The sequence below is a fragment of the Cyrtonyx montezumae genome, unplaced genomic scaffold (assembly GCF_038088225.1).
Source record: "Cyrtonyx montezumae isolate F1298 unplaced genomic scaffold, pur_monq_1.0 scaffold_25, whole genome shotgun sequence".
Taxonomy (NCBI): domain Eukaryota; kingdom Metazoa; phylum Chordata; class Aves; order Galliformes; family Odontophoridae; genus Cyrtonyx; species Cyrtonyx montezumae.
The window spans coordinates 4,058,152-4,082,541 of NW_027071992.1; the positions used below are offsets into that span (position 1 = coordinate 4,058,152).

General features: G+C 38.9%; 1 protein-coding gene across 3 annotated transcripts in view; it reads right to left on the reverse strand.

Annotated features, from left to right (window-relative positions):
- RNF180 (ring finger protein 180) overlaps positions 1-18,902 on the reverse strand; it is a 92,131-nt gene extending 73,229 nt beyond the window's left edge. For all 3 annotated transcript variants that reach the window (XM_065739805.1, XM_065739804.1, XM_065739803.1), the window contains exons 1-3: positions 18,801-18,902; positions 15,105-15,200; positions 9,140-10,099 (exon numbers count right to left, since the gene is read on the reverse strand). In XM_065739805.1, coding sequence (XP_065595877.1) covers positions 9,140-10,099; positions 15,105-15,200; positions 18,801-18,902 — 1,158 coding nt within the window. The remainder of the gene's footprint in view (positions 1-9,139; positions 10,100-15,104; positions 15,201-18,800) is intronic.
- Positions 18,903-24,390: the final 5,488 nt, after the last annotated feature.

The window sequence follows — 24,390 nt, forward strand, 5'->3', positions numbered from 1 at the left end:
AGTAGTATTTCTTTTAGATGGATCAGGATGATTTCCAAAAGGACACTGCAGTTTTGAAACTAGTCTTCTTTTATGTAAAATTATTGTGAACAGAAATAAAATAAAACTGGAGGAGCAGCCTGAGATATTTTAGAATACAAGTATGAGCTTCAGATTCTAGCAAACAATGCAAATATAACAAGTATGTAAAATAAGAGTTTGTAACAGAAATCTTCTTAGCTATTTTCAGAAAAAAATATTAACACTGGCAATTCCTAGGCTTAAATATTTTATACACTATCAATACACTGAAGAACTAGAAATCCCTCCTAAACACAAAGATGCCTACATGTGTGCACAAAATGCTTGTACACAAGCTTTAAGAGCTCTCCTCTGCAGAACAGTCAAAGGAAGCTTGGGTCCCTCTGCTGTTAGCAGGACAGCTCAGTCCTGTGTAAATACTCAGTGCAGATCTCCGAGTGTTAAGTGTGTGTCAGAAGCTCACAGAATTGTTCCTATTTACAATTTGAGGTTTATATACTTCACCTTTATAGTAGGGCACGTTCTGCCATAACACAATGTTTACAGACAAATTCTGGCTTACTGAAAGACAGGAAAACTTAACAGATAAAGTTACCATGCTATGAAATAAAAGCAGAGAACTGCATGACACATTTGTAAAGCAAGTTCAAAGTCTGAAGAGGTCTGTTCTCTCTAACTGCACTTCAGAAAGGCTTTAATTAAAGATAATAAGATATATAGTACCTATAGTGAAGAGCACTTGTAAGAGATTCACCCACATAAAGACTCTGCTGCACTGAAATGTCTCTGAGAAGAGCACTTAAATGAAACATTCCTATTCCTAGGTTTTACTATCTGATTGCTTAAACATAGGTGATTAAGTATGCTGAAAATCATGGTTATGGAGTCCCGCAGCTCTGCCTCCCATTCTAAGCAGGAGCATAATAAAATATGTACATAGTTACCAAGAGGAGTATCTGAAGGCCAAAGAGAAATGAAAGCAAACTTGGAAGAAAGGATACCTAAGCAGTAACAGCAGCAAGGAGCATGGTCTAACAAGATTTTAAAAAGATTTAATTGATTTAAAGTTTATCTTTTTCTCTCTCCAGTTACCCTATAAGGTAAATAACTCCCAATGATGGTACTCCACAAGGAGATAGTATAGAGGATGGTATATTTTAAGTAGTTCTATATAAACAGTATACAGATAATACAAAAGAGAAGATGGCTCACCTTTATGATGACAAGGCTCACAGGGGACTCCATGTGGGAGGGATCTCCAAGAAGAGATCCTTCCCTGGTGGTGGTCAGCCCTTAAATGGGGTTTGGGAGAGGTGGAGCCAGGCTCCACCCCTTCCAGTCACACAGGTATATCACCTTCACCTGTGCCCCCATGGCTGACTCGGTGCTCACCTCAGGTGGCCAATCAGTAGTTCAGGCCGTGATTCAGCAGTTCCCATACATACCCCCAATAAGGAAAACATGCACAGCGCTTTACTCTTAAAAGTAACATCTTGCAAAGATAAAGTTGGCTGCAGGGACCATAGATGATATGATCATGCAAATGCTCTTATGCAGCATGCTTTTGCATTGTCATTTCATTCAACAGAAATAAGAAGACCTTGAATTTTTAAATCAATTTAAAGGACTCTGACAATGTGGTAAAACTTATTAGAAAATAAATATTTAATATTAAGACATACAAATCTTGGAAAGGTCCCTTACTCAGTATCAGTTTGGCATTTTACAAAATCAGAATGTTTTCCACATTTAGTGTATGGGAACTGTTGAATCATGGCCTGTACCACTGATTGATCACCTGAGGCAAGCACAGGTGAAGGTAATGTACCTGTGTGATGGGAAGGGGTCTGGCTCCACCTCTCCCAAACCCCATTTAAGGTCTGACCACCAACAGGGAAGGATCTCTTCTTGGAGATTTCTCTTGTGTGGAGTTGTCAGCATGCTCTGACCAACGTAAAGGTGAGCCCTCCTTTTCTTTTTCAGTAGTCTATGTACCATCTGTATAAAGCCATATGGAAATATACCATCCTCTGTACTATTCCATCTGAATTCCTTTCTTTAGAATTATTTGCCCTACAATTGGCGAGCCAGGCAGGCTTGAAAAAATAATATATATATATATATTAAACATGTCCTTCATTTGGAACATTTTCAAATGGGGCAGGGGGGAGAACGTTACTCCCCTAGACCAAACAAGGTCAAATTCCCTGGTCAAATTCCAGGGCTTATGGGATCACCCTATCATGGTTTGGCCACCATTGTTGAAAAATGGGGACCCCTGCGGGTTACGGGGAATATCTCTCCTCCACCCTGTTTAACAGTATTTTTCTGGCTTAGATAAGGATATACTTATTACGAAGGAGCATTGGCTAGCCACTTCTGTGGTAGCCTGGCCTCTAATAATGGCATTGCATAAATTAGAAACAACAAATACAAATATAGAGACTGAAAACTAATTATTAAGGGACCACACTGAAAAACTAGAACAGCAATTGAGTACATTAACAACTGAAAAACCAGGACTGAATGTCCCAACAAGACAGATATGTACCCTCTCAGTTGAGGATACCCAGGTCCCTGAGATAGCGGACCTGGATATTTCAGAGAATAAGATCTCTAAATCGGATCTCAAAGCTCCATCTGATGGATTCATTTGAGATCTGACCAATCATGACCCAAAAAACAAAGAAAACACAAGACAGACCAGCAGGGGTGTTTCCTGACCAATGGCCCCTTGCTGAAATGTGCTTACGTGTAACAGCTGATCCATACGTGACAAGTGAATTGATGGACTTAGTACAGCAATTCCATCAGAAGCCTAGTGAGAGCATACCATCGTGGCTCCTAAGACTATGGAATGCAGGAACTGAAGGCGTACTAGTCAGTGGGATGGAGATGTCCAAGTTGGCATCCATAACTATACATCCTGCCTTAAGGCAAAGATTGTATGCTGCCATCCACTATACTAATGAAACCCATACTATTATAGATTGGCTGATGGCAGCATGCTGTTTGACATGGCCTGATAAAATGGACATACTGCTTAATACTGGTCTATGGTCTTCTACGGAGGACCTCCAAAAATATATTCGAGAACTAGGCATGAGGAAGGCTATGTACTCTGATACGTTTGAAGGCCCTGACACAAAGAAATTCATGGCAGGTATGCGAGACCTAATATTGCAACAGGCCCCCTCCCACCTTTATAGGACGTTGGTCTCCATCCTGAACCCATTGGTGGCTTCAGAGGCCATTGTTCAACAGGCAGCCCAGTTAGTGGCAGACCTAGGGGAAACAGAGCGCATAAGAACCAGGTGCAATATCTGCATGGTGGATGAGGGGGAGGCCATCCCAATCAAAACCAAGAAGCCTACCTCACAGATACCCCAATCAGGCCCCATACGGGTATCTCAAAAAACTATGTTTAATGACCTTATTCGGGACAGGGTTGCATTTGTTAAGATCAATGGGCAACCCAACCACATTTTATTACAACTTTAGAAACAGATAAGGAATGATCAGAAATTTCAGAGTACTACCAGAAAATCAGGAGTAAGAATAATACAGCAAGCACCAACAATGACTTGGAATTTAGCCAATTTTATAATACCGAACAGAAGGAAAAAACATCTGCAGGTGTCGCGGGCTACAATGCCTGAGCCGTCTGTGGCAAAAGACCTGGATCTGGTGAAATTCATGGAGTAACAAAAGACATTGGTCCCTGTAGTTTATCTTTTTCTCCAGTCCCATCTGGAGGCCCTATGTAGAGTTGATGATATACTGGTCAAAAATGGATGTTCAGAAGGTGATGGCTTTAGTGGACACTGGGGCACAAACTTCGATTATATATGGAGATCCATCAAAGTTTAAGGGTAATAGAGTAATGATTGGTGGGTTTGGGGGACAGACCATTCCAGTCACCCAAACATGGTTGAAACTGGGGGTTGGACGTCTCCTGCCCTGGGAGTATAAAGTGTCGATTGCCTCAGTTCCAGAATACGTCCTGGGCATAGACATTCTATGGGGTCTGGCTCTCCAGACAACTGTGGGAGAGTTCAGACTTTGGCAGAGGTACATTAGTATCCGGGCAATACAGACAATATTGAGGGGCCATGCAAAACATGAGCCCACTTGTTTGCTGAAACCACACCAGATTACTAATGTAAGACAGTATAGACTCACGGGGGGGCAGGAAGAAATATCAAAGATGGTGCAGGAACTAGAAAAAGTAGGTATTATAAGACCTGCACACAGTCCATATAATTCCCCCATATGGCCAGTACAGAAGTCAGATGGAACATAGAGAATGACAGTAGATTATAGGGAATATATGGTCATGCGACCGTACCCAATATTGCTTCCCTAATGGACACTCTCAGTAGGAAAATCAAAACACACCATTATGTCCTGGATTTGGCAAATGCATTTTTTAGTATACCGATTGCTGAGGAATCACAGGATCAATTTGCATTTATGTGGGGAGGCAGGCAGTGGACCTTTCAGGTCTTGCCACAGGGGTACGTGCATTCACCACCATATTGTCGTAATTTGGTGGCACATGACCTGGCTGATTGGAGAAAACCGAATAATGTGAACCTATGCCACTATACTGATGATCTCCTGTTAACATCCGACTCACTGGAAGCAGTAGGGGAGGCGGCAGATTCATTAACTGCCTACCTAAGTGAAAGAGGATGGGCTATCAATCCTCAAAAGGTGCAAGGTCCAGGCCTGTCTGTAAAATTTCTGGGGTTAGTCTGGTCAGGAAAGACCAAAGTGCTACCCAGTGCCATTGTAGATAAGCTTCAGGCATTCCCAATCCCTACAACACCAAAGCAGCTGCAGGAATTTCTAGGTATATTGGAATATTAGCGTTCCTTTATACCTCATTTGGCACAGCTGCTGAGACCTTTGTATAGACTCTTAAAAAAGGGCCAATTATGGGATTGGGGGAGAACAGAACACGATGCTTTTCAACAAGCAAAACAGGCGGTTAAACAAGCCCAGGCACTGGGTATATTTGATCCTACCCTCCAAGCTGAACTGGATGTTCATGTGACTCAAGATGGCTTTGGCTGGGGCCTGTGGCAACGTCAGAGTTCTGTTTGGACCCCCATTGGATTTTGGTCTCAGGTCTGGCATGGAGCAGAAGAAAGATATAGTATGATTGAAAAACAGCTATTGGCTGCTTATTCCACATTACAAGCAGTAGAGCCAATAACCCAAACAAACAGTTATAGTTAAGACCACTCTGCCAATTCAGGGGTGGGTAAGAGATCTGACCCACCTTCCTAAGACAGGGGTGGCTCAGGCACAGATGGTGGCATGATGGGTTGCCTATCTCAGTCAGAGGAGTAGTCTGTCTTCCTCACTGTTGAAAGAAGAACTCCAAAAGATTCTAGGCCCAGTGATGTATCACAGTGATGCACCAAAACAAACCTTGATGTATCACAGTGATGCCACAAAAGAGTCCCATCCAGGAAGGAAAATATCTAATTCCTGAAGATGCCTGGTAAACGGATGGGTCCAGCAAGGGCAACCCAAGTAAGTGGAGAGCAGTAGCGTACCATCCTGCCACAGACACAATATGGTTCGAAGAGGGGGATGGTCAAAGCAGCCAGTGGGCAGAGCTGCGGGCATTGTGGATGGTTATAACCAAAGAATCTGGTGACGGTATCCTGAATATTTGCACAGATAGTTGGGCTGTGTATTGGGGGCTCACTCACACAGTGGGATACCCAGGACTGGCCTATCCACTCCCAACCAATCTGGGGCAAAGATATGTGGTTAGACATATGGAATGCAGTTAAACACAGAACTGTATGTGTCTACCACGTTTCTGGTCATCCGCTCCTACAGTCACCAGGAAATGATGAAGCTGACACACTGGCCCGAGTTAGATGGGTTGAGAACTCACCATCCGAGAACATCGCTTACTGGCTACATCAAAAGCTGCAGTATGCTGGGCAGAAGACCATGTGGGCAGCTGCTAAGGCATGGGGACTGCCCGTACAACTATTGGACATTGCTCAAGCATGTCGAGACTGTGACGCCTGCTCCAAAATGAGATCGAGGTCCCTGCCTGAAACAACAGCCCATCTTGCTAGAGGACACAATCCTCTACAGAGATGGCAGGTTGATTACATTGGGCCTCTCCCTCGATCTGAGGGAGCGAGATATGCCCTAACCTGTGTCGACACCACAAGTGGGCTAATGCAGGCCTATCCAGTACCAAAAGCCAACCAGGTATATACTATCAAGGCGCTCACGAGATTGATGGCTGCCTATGGGACACCACAAGTCATCGACAGCAACCAAGGGAGTCACTTCACAGGTGCAATGATACAACACTGGGCAGAAGAGAACAATATCGAGTGGCAATTCCACCTGCCATACAATCCAATGGGGGCAGGCCTTATAGAATGTTACAGTGGTATTCTCAAGGCTGCCTTGAAGACAGACTCTCAGTCTCTGCAGGGGTGGACAGAGAGACTCCTCCACAAAACCCTGAGGGACCTGAATGAAAGACCTAGAGACGGCAGACCCAGTGCCTTGAAAATGTTATGAACAACATGGGCCTCCCCGCTTAGGATCCAAATTACGGGTACTGGTAATGAGGTGAGACCTCAGACTGGCCGTGAGAAGAGTCTTCTGCTCCCTGCCCCTGAAGACCTAAAACCAGGCACCAATAAGATGGCCTTAGAAGGTGCAGGTAGGACCACAATGGTGTGGCCTACTTGCACCCTGGGGGAGATTATTGGAGGTAGGGGGTTTGGTAGTCCCTCCGGTAATTGGTACGCGGCCTGCTGAGATCGTGGTCAACATTCCAGTCTTTGTTGCTAAAGGGACCCCTATCATGTCTCTGTGGCAGATCAGGACACTCCCTTTGGTGCCTGATATAGTCGTGCAGCCACAGACATTGGGCCAAAAGGTTTGGTACAGGCGGCCAGGGCATGCCCCTGTACAAGCTGAAGTGTTGATCCAAGACAGGAATACGGCCTGTATCTTGCCCTGGAGGGCGGACCTTCCCCTCTTGCTACCTTTGAAACACCTATATTACTCCCCATGAGCCTATGAGTTGCCAGAAGGAACCAAATAATGCTGAAGTGTTCCAGTGTTGCTATAAGATCATGTGCAACATCCGGTGATGGTCTACCTGGGACTGATGAAGCATAAGATGGACCTGCACCATGTGACCACATGCTTCCAGTAGACACCACCAAGCACTGGCCCAAAGAAGAATACAATCTATATGCCAATCGTAACTCATTCTGGATTACATCGATATGCATAGCGATGAGCAATTATGTAAGTGTCGCGATGTATTGGGTCTCTGTATCAAGGAGGGCTCACCTTATAGTTACTTGATCAGTGGTTCATGTTGTGAAGGGGTGGAGTGTATGGGAACTGTTCACGGCCTGAACCACTGACTGATCACCTGAGGCAAGTACTGAGTTAGCTGCAGGGGCACAGGTGAAGGTAATGTACCTGTGTGATGGGAAGGGGTGGAGTCTGGCTCCACCTCTCCCAGACCCCATTTAAGGGCTAACCACCACCAGGGAACGATCTCTTGTTGGAGATCCCTCTTGTGTGGAGTCATTAGCATGCCTTGGCCATCGTAAAGGTGAGCCTTCCTTTTCTTTTCCAGTAGTCTGTGTACCATCTGTATAAAGCCATAGAGAAATGTATCATCCTCTGTACTATTCCATCTGAATTCCTTTCTTTAGAATTATTTGCCCTACATTTGGCAATATGAATATAAAACATTTTTGAAGAAAACTAAAAATAATCCCAAATAAAAAATAATGCACAGATTGAAAATGTTTTATGATGTCCCTTCACATTCTCATGATAGTTCTTAAATTTTGTTAAGAGAGTCAGCCTCTGGGTAACTATCTTTCAATCCTGAATTCACTGTTCTGCTTAGATTCTGTACTATACTGTAATGGTTCTACTGATTGTGTGTAGGAAAGAACCTGAAGTCACTCACTGCCTGAGTAGCACAGTAGCAGAGCATTAGGAGGGAAAATCATTTATGTACAAAGGACTGATTAAAGATTCATAGACAAACCACTTATCCTGTATAACCTATTTATTACATGCAAATCAATGAAAACAATTTAATACCTAACCTAAGTACAGTGTTAAAATAAGCTTGTCATTTCTCAGTAAGGTGTAAGTATTAAATTCAACTTGACTGCTATCAGATGTAAAACAATCACATAAAAATATGCTCATGTGAAATATGTCACTATTATGGCCTATTCAAAGACTACCACAACAACATACCTACCTGGAATGGAGCAATTTCTTCATACTGCTCTAATATGAGTTAGTATGTTTGCTCTCTACAGCCACAGTTTTTATTGCAGCAATATCATGAGGAGAAATTTTATTTTAAAGGCATACACAATACTAGCCTTTCTACTTAATCCCTGAGCAAACAATAAGTGTATTCACTTTAATATATATTTCTGGTCTCCACCTACTCAAGAAGGTGCCATGTATAGTCTTTAATTTTTATCTTCTTTAGATAGTCTGAAGAGAAAAACCATAGCTGTACATTAGATAAAAATATGCAACTTCTTTTTAATTTGTAGATAAGACATTTAGTTACTATGACTTACGTCGCAAAAAAGCAACACTCAATTCTTTACCGAAAAAAAGAAATATTTATGTTACAATCAATAATAAATCCAGACACCTTTAAAAATAAGTTTTGCTTCCAAGATAACCTAAAATGTCATTATATAGCAGTTAGGAAACTCAGAAATACTACTGTTTCTCATTTAGAAGATTTGAAGGCTGCTTTCAATACTATTGGTTAAATTTTATGGTATTTCTTCCCACTTCAGATTTGCTGTTATATCAGATAATAGTAAGAAAAATGACAGAATTGAGTTTTATACACATATATATATCCACTACAATTTGTTTTCATATGGGGAAAAGCAGATTGAATTGAATTAGAAAAACTACACACAGAAAAAAGTTGAAATGCCTTGTTTGCAGGATACCTAATCCTAGACTATAATAAAACCATATTTAAACCATATTAAGGGACAGTATCAAAAGTAAGCCAAACAAAAAAGTAGTACAATGGGCTTTAAACACCTACTTGCTTTTGTAGCCACTGTTCTCGACGCCTTTGCTTCCTCTTCATGCTTTTCAACTTGTTTTTTTCTCTCTTACTCAGGTTTCGGTTGAAAGAAATACCTGTTGACTGCACAAGACTAACAGGTGCAAAATACTCATCCTCTTCAACAGCACTTGTAGATGAAGAAATGCTCGTCAGAAAAGGTGACCCATCAGCAATGGCAGTCCCAGAAGATTGTCCAGTAGCTTCAAAATCACATTCATCACTTTCTGTGTCTCTGTGTACCAATGTGGTACAGGACAAAGCTCGAAACCTTTTCTGTAGTTTGCCAGCACTTGAACTATAATAGACCTGAAAAGCACTATTGTTAGACTCTAGTTGCAGGTCACTTGGTGTATAAAGAGATGGATTTTCATTCTGGCTATCTGACCATTTCATGCGGTAAATAGGTCCCATACTGGAAGTTTCAAATAACACAGGTGACAAAGCAAGTCTCTCTCTGATATTTAAATCCAAACTGTGTGATCTTCTGTGAAAAGGTTTCAGTGTGCATGCATCATTCAGATGGGAAGCAAAAGGATTTCCTTTTTGATTTAATGCCTTTAAGGCAATTTTTTTACTTTCCATCACAAATCTGGGAGATCTTGCTTCTAGACAAAGTGCTTCTGTAAATCTTTCAGTATCGTTGTTATTCTTTCTGGTGATGTACGAAAGCTCTTGGGGACTGATATCTGAAACTGCTGTTACCACTTCATGGTGGCTACCCTTGCTAAAACCAGACTTAATTTCACAGAGAGGTAAGCATTTTCCTGCTGATTTTGCCAATCTAAAAGAGCAAGCTGCTTGATAATCAGTCCGACTTTTGCAGAAGTGTATATTTACAAGCTGTCCACAAGAGCACTTTGTGTTGCAAGTAAAGTTAAAGCCCCCTAATCGGGCCTCACAAAATGGACAGTACAGTTTTCCAGCAGTCCACTGTGCCTATTAACAAAAAACAAACCATCATTCAATACATTCATTACAAATCCAAGATAGGGAAATCATTACTATATTTACTTTTCTCCTTCTACAAAAGGATTTAGCTTTTGTTTTCAAACACAAGAAAAGAGACTAAAAATAAAATCCACCATAAAATAATGTTCTAGAGAAAACTTCTTACTGAAGTGATAATTAATTCTACGCAATAACTATTCTAAATGTAAGAATTCTAGTACTAATATACACTTAAAAATGTAGGGGCTCTAAAATATTTTAATAATTTGTTCATAGGTAGAACAATACCAATGAAAACATTAGACCCTTTGAAATAAGGAAATTAATTTACCATGTTAATCTGGAACTGGCAAGCATGGTTTCTCAGCAGAGTTTTGTGACAGCTGATATATTTCTTGCATACCAAGTACAGTGGAAGGAGATTTCTCAGAAAGAAAATGCAGCTTTTTACTTTGCTTACCTACAAAAAGCTTGAAATGGTACTTGCATTTTGGTTTATGTAGTATAACAACATAATCTGTGTGCAGACACAATCATAAATCCCTAATACTGTATGATTAAGGGCATACTTATTTACAACATCAGCCATTTTATGATTCTCATTTCAATCCTAGTATCACTCTCTGAAAAGAAAATACCTAAGACCTATAATCTCCTTCATACTTGCACAGCTAAGTATACTCATATGTTCAAGAAACTTTTCTAAGGATTACAGTCATGCTAGTGTTTGCAGGATCACAGCCCAGATGAGAAACATTATCAACTCCAGTCACATGTTACTCACTAGTGTGCCTGAAGTGAAGTTAGCAATGAATACAGAAGCTGTCCAGCATTTCTAGCAAAAGCATTGCTTTCAGTTGCAAATATCTTTTGCAAGGTAGTTTGGCAAATGATTCCATGACCAATACTTGTCTGAGTGAATGCTTTTGCAAGTTCCAGTATACTCACTGCAGTAAAATCTGCAGTTTCAGAAAGGAACTTGCGTGGAAAAAAAGGCCTTTTTTACTTAGTTATGGAAACATTTCAAGAAACTCACTTCTGTGTAGCACGTTAAAAACTCAAAATTTCATGAAGTATCAAAGATATCCCTGATATCCCCAGATGAAAATCTGTTTGAATCTGGACATGTTATTAACTTAGAGAAAAATAAATCTGTTTACACGTACCCGAACACTTACAAATCCCACAAAATTCATTAAACACGCAGACTTAGTATGTAAGCCTGATAAACTTGTATCTATGCCATTCCCAAAGAATAAAAAAATAAGCCAACTCAGAGATTTCCTTCAAGTCTCACACACTCCATTTCTCGGATGCTATGGACTGGGCACTAAAATTCACAAAAAAGCACTTTTTAGTGCAGCAGTAACCTTAATGAATTGACGCAGAGAAGGAAATGATCCACAAAGGTTACAATAGAAAGCTAAGGGCTTGGCAAGCTGGAATAGCACAGGTTCCCTTGAACAGCGGGGAGTACTTCAGTGCTGCACAGGTGACAGAGTTGTGGCACTAATTGCCCAGAGGGCAATTTATACTTGGAGATCTCCAGAACCTGCCTGGATACAGACCTGGGCAACCTGCTCTGGGAGTTCCTGCTGGAGCAGGGGCTGGGACAGATAAACCCAGAGGGCTATGCCAACCTCAGCCACTCTGTGATTCAGGCAAAAATGGGAAAGCAAGAAATTGTAGGGAAGAAAAAGGACATCCCAATGTCCTATGTGCAGAGAGACTGGGAGACAAAGTGCAGTACAAGGAGTCTGGGATTGATTTAGCATTACTTTGGCAAGGGACTGAGGAACCACTGACTCAGTTTAAGAGGTAATAGCAGAGGTGGTGGCAGTGGGAAAGCCAGCAAGATCTTAAGAAGAGCTGAGGGTACAAAGACTTCAAATTGGCCTCCTTTTTTAAAGCCAAACAAAATGAAGACTGATAGTGAAAAGAGAATGCAAGTAAATAATGATCACTAGCAACCCCAATCAGATATTTATAATTATTAAAGATTTTCTGTATAATAATGTGTGCATGAAACTCAGTGAGACTGGTTAACAGGGACAGATGGCAAAAAAGAACTGGCTGGGAAACAGTGGGCTGTTACAGGCTGCAAATAGACTCTGAGCTTATGTAAAATGATTTAGCCTTTGATTCAGGAGTCATAAAGGAGAAAATAACACATGATCACACCATTATTCAAAGCCCAGGAGGATCTGCAGATAAACCAAAATTGTTTTAAAATCCCATCTATATATCCATAAACCAACAGCAGCTTTCCAGAGAGGTCAGAAATGAATGAAGCAAGAGTTTCCAGGGCATGAAAGGAAGAACAAAACACTGAAACTGAAGACTTTCATGGAGTACTGTGTTCTCTGCAACACCAACCATTGCTATTCTGCAATCCTGAGAAAATACACTAAGCCTCTTCTGAGCAGTCACTGTCTATGGGTCTTTTATCTCTCAAGTCTCCAATCAGAACCCTTTGGTTTTCATATGCAGAAATACGGGCATTTACAACTAATGTAACATTAATTCCAATTATACTGAAATAATTGAACATGAAACCTACTCTAAAAATGGGGTCATTATTATCAGGCGTTCAAGATTAGGTCAATCTGTAAAGTGCGAAAATATCTTATCACCTTGCTTTTTTTCTTCTTCCCAGAGATTAATATTTTTGAAATAGATGCACTATTCTGTCATGCACTATTTAGGTCCCAGATTTCATTAATTTTCAGAAAAGGTTAATTAATCTTTAAGAATAAGAAAGAAACACCAGAAAACATTAAAGGAGGATGAAAGAAGTTTTCTTTATTTCTGAATTCTTAGTAAGTCATCATTTTTTTCTTTGCAAAGTTATTTTTTCAAAGTGAATTTGCTTAGATCAGAATTGTTACTTGAGATATAGATTAGAAAAGAATAGAATATAACAGAAATATGTATGCATTTGTATATATAAGAAAACTTGGATACTGAAACCGAAGCAGAAACGCAAATGCTTCTCAAAAATCAAACATTAATTTGTTTGCAGGGCAAACAAAATCATTGTTTTTGCTTACTTCTCCTAGTCCAGCAGAGAAGGACCTGGGGGTTCTGGTGGATGAAAAGATTGACACAATCCAGCAATATCGGCTTCCAGCCCTGAAGGTTAACTATATAATGTGGCTCATTATATTACCAGAAGGGTGGCCAGCAGGGAGTGGGAGGGGACTGTCCTCTTCTGCTCTGCCCTCTTGAGGCCTGACATTTAGTACAGTGCTTAGACCTTCAGCCCCAACACACACCAGATGAGGAACTATTGGAGCAGATTCAGAGAAGAAAGATGATCAGGGCGCTGGAATGCCCTTTCTCTTACAAAGAAAGGCAAAGGGAGCTGGACTTGTTCAGCCTGGAGAACAGAAGGCTCAAGAGAGACCTCATTATGGCCATCCAGTACTACAAGGGAGCTTATCAACAGGAGGGAGATAAACATTTTACAAGTCTCATTGTGACAAGATGAGAGGGAATGGCTTTAAACTAAGAAGGAAGGATTTAAGCTAGATATTAGGTGGAAATTCTTTACCCAGAGAATGGTGTGACAATCAAACAGGCTGCCCAGAGAAGCTGTGGATGCTCCATCCCTGAAGGTGTTCAAGGCCAGGTGGTAAGGGGCCTTGAGCAGCTTGATCTGGTGGCTGGGAACTCTGCTGATGGCACAGGGTCCTATCTGGGTGAGTTTAAAGGCCCCCTCCAACCCACAACATTCTGTGATTCTACAAAAAACACTTAAGTTCTAGACCTAATATATATATATATACTCAACAGAAACAGTAATTCCAGCAGCAGAAAATTATAAGAAGCCTTATAATTTTCAATGGGCAGTTAAGACTCAAATGCATTCACACTAGCTTGTCATCAGACCTTGGAATTAGCAAGTAAGTACATTTTAGACATATAACAAAATATCATAATATGTAAAAGAAAGAAATTACATAATATTCCAACAAATCTCTAAAAAAACTTCACTGTTACTGTCCACATCTGCTAGTACTAAAAGATCAATGATCAATATAATGATCTAAATGATCAATATAATGATCAACACAAACCAAAAACCAAAGCCTAGACAATTAATCCATTTTTAATACATTGTCACCACCATTAGCTATGGATATCTTCCAGCATGAACGAGAGCCACAAAGCTCACCATCACCACTGCTGAAATACACTATTCACCACCTCACTATGTACATTCAGGTTATCTTCAGTGTTCAGCAGGAGTCAATATCAGTGGGTGCATGTAAGGGAACTGTTAGGTCATAGCTTGAACTGGTGATTGAGCACTCGATGAAAGGAGCACAGGCAAATTGTTTGTAACTGTGCTCCCCATGTGACCAGAAGGGGAGGACCCAGACTGGGCTCATATAAGGGCCAGCCACTGAAAAGAGAGTGTCATTTGGATGCTGGCTGTTTCCTGTGAAGAAGTGCTGTATAGCCAGACATCCCCTTCACCAGTTGGGCGAGTTCAGCTCTTCTTTCTGTATGTGTCTATTGGCCTGCTTGTGAATACTTCATCTATTAGAAGCAATTTTATTTCTTCATGAGCAGAACAGTGAATTTTTTCCTCATGGAGGAATTAAGTTCCTCACCTTTGCTTTGTATGCACTTCCATGTCAGATGTCATTTTGTCAGACTGCTCCTCTGCTGCCATCTGTTGTATAGCAACAAAGTGTAATGGAATGTTGGTGGGAAGGTTTAACTTCTATTGCCATACCACAAACATATGCTTCTGAAACTGTGGGCTAACACTGTAAATAGGAGGCATTACTTTCAGAGCAGGTTTTGTACTTAAACAAAAAAAACCCACAAAGGAACAGTTCTCAGTGATAATATAGCTTACCAAGAAAAATTCTCTCAGTTAAAAAGTCTCTGTGATACATATAGACCTTTTCAGAAAAGTACCCCTGAAATTTCTTCCCTCATTTTCTAAAGTGAGAAAGATACAAGAAAAATATATATCTACCTTCTCAATGACGCATTTAATCCACTCTGGAATAGCTTCTAAGTTCACATGCCATACGCTGCAAGACTCCTGAGCAACAGCTGAATGCCGTGATATCTATTGAAAAAATAGTGCATTGTTATTCAATGTTCAAGTAGGCTTTTTTTGTTTGAACATAGTCAAATATCAGCCTCTCAAATTCAGTAAATATTTTTATTAACAAATGATAAAACTCAAAGATACTGGTACATTCTTTAAGCCCAAAATCAAGTAGATGCTGTCAAGAATATACTATTTCTGAATCTAAGGATATTGGACAGACTCCACTGTGGAGATGGAGGCGTCTGGAGGTGTTTTTATTTTGTTTGCAAGAACAGAAAGTATGTAATAGCTGATCTTCCAAGTATATAAAGAAACTGATTTCACATGTACTATCAGCTGTTGCAATTTTCCAAAAAGACAGGAAAAACTTAAGTTGTAGGTTATATGAAGACTGGTCAGTACTGAACAAGTTAATCATTTTTTAAGTGCTTTCCAGAAAAAAATCTGAAAAATCAGGGGTTTTATTAATTTTCGAGTTTTAGGTGCAGTAATGTGAGCAAATTAAAAAAAGAGAAATAGAGCATTTCAATAAATGACACAAAAATATATAAAATTACCCAACTACTCTTTAGCACAGAAATGTCGTAAGTGCAGTTAAAGCCTTTTAATGTGGTTTAGAATGTCAACAAAGTTGTAAGGATGGCTAAGACAGAAGTCTAGTTAAGTGTGAGAGTCCTAAACTCCTTTGTTAAAGGTGATGAATGTGGAGAAAAAACACTGACTACTATGTTATGGAACTAATATGAGTAAAAATTTTATTCTGATAATTGAAAGTGGGCCATATGATGTAGACAAACTTCTAGAAATTCTCCACTTAATGACAGCAGAACTTGAATAGATTAATTTGCTGCATCTATGCTATCACCTTCATCCTTCCCATGAAGACTGCATGTACTTCAAGTTACATATAATTCTGATTCAATTTAGACCTAATTCTGATTTGAGGTATTGTTTAAAGTATTGATTAAACTATTCTGATGTGTTGTATTCATGACTTCAACATTTGATTTTAAGATTTGTTACAATAATAGTCTTTCACTCGTGTTTAAGCTATGTATTCAACTGTGAGCCTAAAATTCAAAAAGGAAATATGGTATATTGAAAATATTACTCTGAGTAATTTATTTGTCTTCTGCTGACTCAGAAAGAATCACTGAATTACATTTATCTATTCTCTACTTAATTAGTAAAAGAGCACTTTCAGTTCTGTTCAAAATAAAGATGGACCTCTACTATCAATAGAAAATTCTACCATATTTTGCCACGAAAGGAGTGGAAATCTATGGCAAACAAAACAAACAAAAAAACTTTAGTATAAACTATGAAAAATATTCTACAACCTCAAGCTCTGCAGGCAAGAGGAGCTTAATCATAAAAGAAAACAGCAAGAAATTGATCTTTCTAAAAGTACAGTATGTTAGGAAATCAAGATCACATCCATATTATGGGTAGTTGACTTCACCCTTGTTAATCCTACATCCTGAAATACAGGAAGGTATACTGTGGTGACAGCCAGGTCACCCTGAATCTTGAAGCAGCGTACCAATGTTTGTAGTGAACTTAAGGATTCACTTGAAAGGTGTGCCTTAGTACTTTGATTGAGTAGCACAGGATATATCTGTACTGCTGCTGAGCCCAAAACAATGTCAGAAGAGCTGCACTGCCTTAGGAAATGTGCACTAGTCTTGACTTTGCAAAGATGTCCCCTTCCACAAAACAAAGCATTGTGTTAAAAAAAATGCAAAAAGAACTAAAATTGAAAGTATGATCTGTGTACCTAGTAATGTGAGAAAAACAACAGAATATACTGTGAGTTATTTTAATAATGTACCCACAAAACCTGTACTGAAAAGTGTAATTTCCTATTATGTACACAGCAGATGAGTCTTTGCCTTCCCACTTGTAGGTATCTTCTCACATGCATATCAACTACAGACATACATCATCTTCTGAAATAACAATGCTGCTCTGGAACTGAAGTTTTCCTTCTAAATTTAGAAGTATTTATATAGTCATAATCTGGGCTTCAATTTACAAATGGAGTAAATCCACTGATAAGACACTAGCAATACACTATTTAAGAACAAGCTGAAACAGCTGATTTAATTGCATTGAATATGAAAATATCTTAATTAGAACAAAGTTACTCTTGTGAAGAAAAATCTGCATCCAGATACTGCTGACTTTAAAAACGTTTTGCTTATTTATTCAAAAGGACTAACGCTACTGTTTTTGCTTCAGAAAAAGCCATTTAAAAACTTCACTTTTGTATTCTTGGAGAGGTACATAATGAGTAGGGGCAGATTATGTTTCAAAAATATCAAGATTTTACCTTTAAAATGAATTCCAAATGGCAGAACACAACACAATAACAGATTTATCACCTTTTCGTGTGTTAATATCTAGCCTTCCTCTATAAACAGTTTTTAGGTGAAAAAAGGTGAACAGCTGTTATTAGAAAATGCTAAAGTTAATGAAAATTCTTATGCCTGAGTCCTGAGAGGATATACCCGATAGACTAAAACTCATAATCAGCTGACAAGCCAGATAAAGACTCCAGAAGCTAAACAAACGAAAGACAGTGATGGTAAAAAGAAGAAGGAAAAAAAAGGATACTGCTTTCAAAAGGTGTAGCCTACTGAAAATGTTCCATGTTACAAGTGTACATCTGTTGATAGTGTATTTTGCTGTCCTGCAAACCTGTTGATAACATTTTTTTTCCAACTACTCATCTAAATACATACACATTGTTAAAATAGGGTTTATTATTAATACTAATTATACTACGGTCTTGATAGTTAATTTTGTTTTCAATTTTAACTGGTTATGATTTTCTCCAGTGCTAAAAGAAATAATGCTGTATTTAATTTCTAGTATGTTCAGAAACAAATAAAATCAACATATTCTTTTCTATTATTTTTTTCCTCTTCAATTCAACATCATAGGATATAAGCACAATGTTCGTAGTGTATTTGGAAGGACTCTTAACTCTTCACAATAACTAAGTGACATTATAAAGCAGTAGAAATATTCTATTGCTGCTTTATTCTGCATGATCATTTTATTTAAACAATATGAAACAATAACACCAAGTGGTCTTTAGCTTGGCAGGGGATCTCCCTGGCAGGCAGGCTAATCTTCTGAACAACTTCTATGCAGAGACTATATTTTCCAAAATTGATAGTAAAAATATCTGATCTAGGAATATTTGACACACAGTTAACTACCAGTTAACTGAAATCAGCATTTAAAATACACCTTAGAAATAAAGTTAAGAGGAATCGTAACAACAACAAAAAATAAGATGCAAAGATAAAACAGATTTTTATATGTAAATTTATAACAACACACACTCAAGGTAGCAGACAAATGTTATCATGAACACGATGCAGAACACTAGCTGACTGTTGACTACCTGTCTTCAGTAGCATTACTGCTTACACTTTTCCCCATGAAGCCATCCACATTTTAGTACTCATCTCCATAAGCAAATTTAGTGAAGGCAAGACTAACAGTTCTCCTTTATTAAAAACCAGTAGCACTGGAAAAAGTTTAAAAAACAACAACAGAAACCCAAAAACAAAGCAACCCTTCCCCTTTAGACACTATACTTACATCAGATGACTCTTTTCCGTAACATTTTGCAATGCAAACAGAATTTGCTATGTACTTTCTACATCTCCAGCAACGTAGCACATCTGTCTCTTGGTTACTCATTTCAACTTGTGATCCTTCAGCTCCGCAAGTCTATTTGAAAAGAAAAAAATGTACAATTTGGTCACCTGTTAAAACCATACATGGTTTTCTTTTGAAGCTCTGAAACTTATCAGTCTATCTAACTCCTCTTCATGATGGAGAAGGTTAATACTTTATTTACAAGCATGCTCTGATTTTGTACAGCACATCATCTAATCACTTAAAAAAAAAAAACAACTAATTTAATTTCCAGGTTGCATACAAAACTAGAAAAGAAAGTTCCTGAAATCTAAAAAACAAACTCATTTCCTCCATGCTTACAGAAGAGATGAGAAAACTTCAGCCTTTCCAATTACAACCTCCTCTTCCACATCATACTATTTCCCAGAACATGTCCACAGAAACAAGTCATGGTTACCTTATGCATTTTAGTATACACATATACACATACACACATGTACATATACGCCTTCATTTGATGTCACATAACAATAGTTAATGCTGACATGAAAATAAAGGCTGTTTACTCAAAATACCCCTGGAGGTTTGCTCTCTTTAATCATCTTATGCAAGAGGATCAGTGCTACTGGTGCAACCAGGCTTTTCACAGGCCAGAATCAGCTTCCTCGTAAAACAAATTTAATACTTAAATTAAGAAAGGCAAATATTTTTCTCTCTATGCCTTGCTGTGTTACAATATTTCTTTGGTGTCCTCCAGCTTTATTCTGTAACTTCTTCTTTTGCCATGTTTTCTCCAAAGGTTTTCTTTTTTTTCTTCCTGCAGCTGTTTTAATCTTTTCTGCTAGCTACATGGAAAAAAAAATCTTTTACACATACACAATCAACTGGAACATTATGCTATAATTATGCCTATTTACACTGTTGAATTGCACAGTCCTTCCCATGAAGGAGGCTGTGCTATGAAACCTAAAACTAGTATTAAAAGAATCTCTGTTCTTCCACAGTCCAAGTGTGATTTTGCAGTTCTTTCTATTTCACTGTTGTGTATTTTTTGCTCTGGGGTCATCAACATTTGTTGCCTTTACAGCCATGTGGCTTACTAAGCTCCATAAATCTTTGTGTTTTCTGTATTTCTGCCTTGTCTTTTCCTGCTTTGTTTACTCTGTGAACAGAACACTCTAAACAAACATACAATATTCATTTTTTCCCATTTATACCTGAGGTTTTTTCCAGCATATTTCCTACATTTTCTAAATACTTATGGAGTCTGAATATGGTTTAACAAGGAATAACTAATATATCATGTGCATACCTCACACTCCTAACTCAAGTGTACACAGAGCATTTAGTAATTAGATCCAAACTAAGAAGATGAAATTAAGACAAACATTAAATCTATTCCTCCAACCTCATGGTAAATTAAGATAAAATTTTATGAAGATTCCATTTGTCTTCTTTTCTAGATAAATGAACTGAAGTAGATAATGTACATTAAGGTGGCCTAAAAAAAGATTATGAAAAAGACACTTGCAGAAAATGCAGAATTTATATGGGAAAATCTGTTTTGTTTGTGACAAAAATTTGATTATTCTGATGCCTGAAGCAGAATCTCAACTTTTTATTAATAGCCTCAATCAGTCTGTGAAACATTGTGAAAGACACTAATGTTTTTATTTTTTTTATATTATTCAGGTTCCAAAAGATTTTACAGGCAGTGTGTATCAATTTGTAATGAAAATTATGGCATTACACTTTGGTACTGGAGGAACAATCACCAGTTGTTAAGTGTGCATCATTCCAATACCTTAAAGGTATTGCAATTAGTCTGTCCTTGGCAGTTTCATAACCTCCTAAAATTAATTTAATCTTACAATACCTCAGTGGGAACCACAAATCTAAGATAAGGAAGGCCTCAAAAACTTTTTGCCTAAGGTTAGCGCAAATGGGAATTTCAGGTATAGCCATATCCTCATTTACTGAAGACATGTTCTTGAAACTGCAGTCAGTGATATCTGTCTTGTTCCGCATATATATTGTATCTGGGTATCCAAATTGCATATATTTAAGTCTCTGTACATAGCCTATTCCCTTTATGCCAACTAGAAAAAACATTTATCTGATCAAAAGCTGCTTCATTTGAAGGCAGTGATGCTTGCTGCAGTGGGATACAAAACAAATTAGTGATAAAGCTCTGAACAGATAACAGGCTGTTGGATAAATGCAGTTGCTACATTTAAAAGTCAAGGTTCAAATCATTTTTAAAAAAAGGGCTGTCTAATGAAAATGTCACATTCGAAGTGATGTAAACATCCCCATTGCCTAGCAAGGAATCACTGTTATGCTGAAAAATAAAGGTTTTGTTTTCTTGTTAAACACCATAAGCATTTTCTTAGTTCTGTCTATACCTTTATTTAAAAACAAGATAAACAAATGTACAATATATTATGGATACAATAATCTGCATGCTACAGGTTGTACAGTGTGATCAAGATTGCTGATACTAAACTAGATGGAAAAACATAACCAATCCTTTAGATTCAAATACGTTTAAAAACAGTATTACTATAGGTAAAGTGTTGTTCTGGCCTAGAGAACTTAAAAAGGAGAGACCTGTAACACTGTTAAAATTCTACACTATGTTACTTTCTGCAAACCTTCAAGAGGGCAGAAGAAATGCTAATTACACTAACACATTACAGAGGTTTTTACATGCACCACTTAAGAAAAAAAGCAGATGAAACATGACTTTTTCAGCAAGCATTCATTTCTATTCTGATTTGCAAATAACTTGAACTGGAATTCAAATAAAATCATGCTCACAGAGTTCAAAAGTGCTTTTATTAATCAAATGCAGTTTAACCACAGTTTAACCACCTATATATTTCAGTATACATATTTTTTATTTCTCATGGTTCACCTTTAAAACTGTCACAAGGCACCTTGTTCTCACCTTGTTTCATCTTTCAGCAATGATGTCAACATCAAGACCTGAGATTTTGAGGCAGGTGCACAGAAACTAGATAGTGTCAACTTCAGTGGGCCTTTCCAGATCGGCACAGAGCCATATTTGTTGTGGCTCTATTGCTTCCAGATTATTTGCCTTGTGTAAGCTTGTATTTGCCTCCAAAATAACATGCAAACATATCTGAATGCAAAAAAGCCTACACTCCACTATGGCTTGTTTTTATGTCTTTCAAACCTTTTTATTTTATTTATTTATTATTATTATTATTGTGACTAATTCCCAGAAAATCCAGGAACAGAGAGCTTCTTCCCAAGTCAGAGAGTCTATACTCTCTTAAAACATCTTTTTAAACCTTCTCTTACAAGGCTTCTGATGGAGATTTTACAGCCTTCCCAAACTATTTAATTACTTTGTTACCTTTTATTATTAAAACCTTTCTCCTGTGTCTCATCTGAATTTTCATCCAGTTTAAACCTTACTCTTTCCCTTATTTGCTGTGAATTCAGAGGACAATTTGTCTTCTTTCTTTCCATACAGGAACATTTTACAATACAAAGCTTCCCTTCAAACTTGTCTTTGGATTAAAATAAAACCAATTCTTTAACTTTCTCCTCACAGATCGTGCTTTTTTGATCTCCAGCTGTTGCTACAATCCTGTGAACTCTCTGAAAAGGGTCACCTATTCTTACACAGCTGTGTTCAAATATGAAGAACTCAAAATGAAGTGCTACCAGCATTGAGCTGACCAGATAAATTCTCATGAGGAAGAAAAGGTAAGGGCAGTGCCTTCTTAGGGTGGAAAATAACACAACATTCACAAGATTTCTTTGTAAACAAGTTACACCAGAAGACTAAACAATTACTGCAGTGGCAATTTTCACGTGCAGTCTCTGCATGAGTTCCTCAAGATTTTCAGATTCATACACGCTTATGTTAAGTGAAGAAAAAACAATAAAAACATTTTTTTTCTTCTCCTATCTGTCTGGAAAACCTATAAGCAACAACAAAATAAGCTAGTACAACTATCGTGAAGAAAACAATAGGAATCATATGAAGGATGAAGCTGCAGACAATAAAGTCAGAAAACATTGCTAATCAGCTTTCTGTATACTCATTATTCCTTGAATGAGACACTTTTCCTACTGGCAACTTCTCATAAGTAGGATGTCTTTGATACTTTATTCAAGTTTCTTATACAATGCAAATTCCACAATTTATTCAGCTTTGGCCATTTACTCTCAAAAATACTGGTAGAAAAAATGAAGTAAAGACCACCCAAAGTTTCTCAAGTGTGCAAAGTGAAAGACTAAACATAAAAATGTATTTCTGTTGAAAGCCTGATCTAGTATGTCTCTTCAACTAGTTTTAACCTTCTCTCAACTATATAAAAGAGGTTCTCAATGCTTTTTGTTCAGAAGTCACCTGTGACCCCTTCAGGATACTGTAGCCATGAAGATGACAATAATAATTAGGTTGCAGCAAGGAATTAGGGCACATTAAATGAGCGTTAGTGACAGAGTCATGAGAAAATAATAGATGCATGACAGCTCTGAGGCAGAGCATCAGAAGTGAGATGAACTGTCTTGGCCAACAAGTGTCAATACCAGAAATTCCTATTCCTGGAAGAGGAAGAACCATCACTTTGGTGAACAGGGAAACAATCCCTGAAGGAGCTTGAGCACACAAGAAAACTAACTGCTGGGTTGCAATACCCGAAGTTTTTCTGCTTTAAAGAGACATTTTTAAAAAGACCCTTAACCCGCATTTCTCAAAAGAGTAATTTTATAAATGGAGAAAGAAAACAATGTTTAGGCTGCCAGTGCAACAGAGCAGCAAGATGTGTGAGGTGATGTGCACGTCGCTCCTGCAGGACTGCAAACTGCTCCACCAGTGCAGATGTTGTGCAGTCAGCCCCGTATCATGGTCCACTGGCTGCTGAGAGGGTGGCAGTCTGCAATACACACTCCCTTCCAGCAAGAGTAGCTCATGTAAATTAAATGGCAGTTAACCTTTAAAACAGGCAAGAACATACTACTTGCTATGTGTTACTTAATTTCCTACAAAATTCTACTGTATGCTGCTGAAGTCGGTGAGTCTGCACGGTACATCAAGAGAGTACAGCGTGTTTAAATTGCTTTGACATAACAGACAAAATGGGTCACTGGAAAACCAGGGACTGGCACGTAAATTTCTTCTTGCACGAAATCCCACTGACCGATCCAGCACTGTTTCATGGTTCTGCACTTATAAACACTGTCTGTCGCACAAAATAAAGGAGTTGAGCCCTCAGTAACGCACGTCCCGACGGCACACGCACTCTCCGCCACCAGCCACCGTGTCACAGCCACGGCCAGCCGAGTGTCCCGGCCCAGCCACCACCCGCCAGCGCGCGTCCCCGCCGCGCCCGCCAGGCCCCGGCCGGGCACCGACCGCCTCGACGCGGGGCCGGGGGACGGCAGCCGCCCCGTGGGCGGCGCATGGAGCGCCGGGCTCCGCTCCCGCGCGTTGCGGGCGCTGACAGGCGGCGGCACCGCTAAGTAAAGTCTGAGAAGAAGTCGGGGCTCCCGCCGCCGCTCTCCAGGC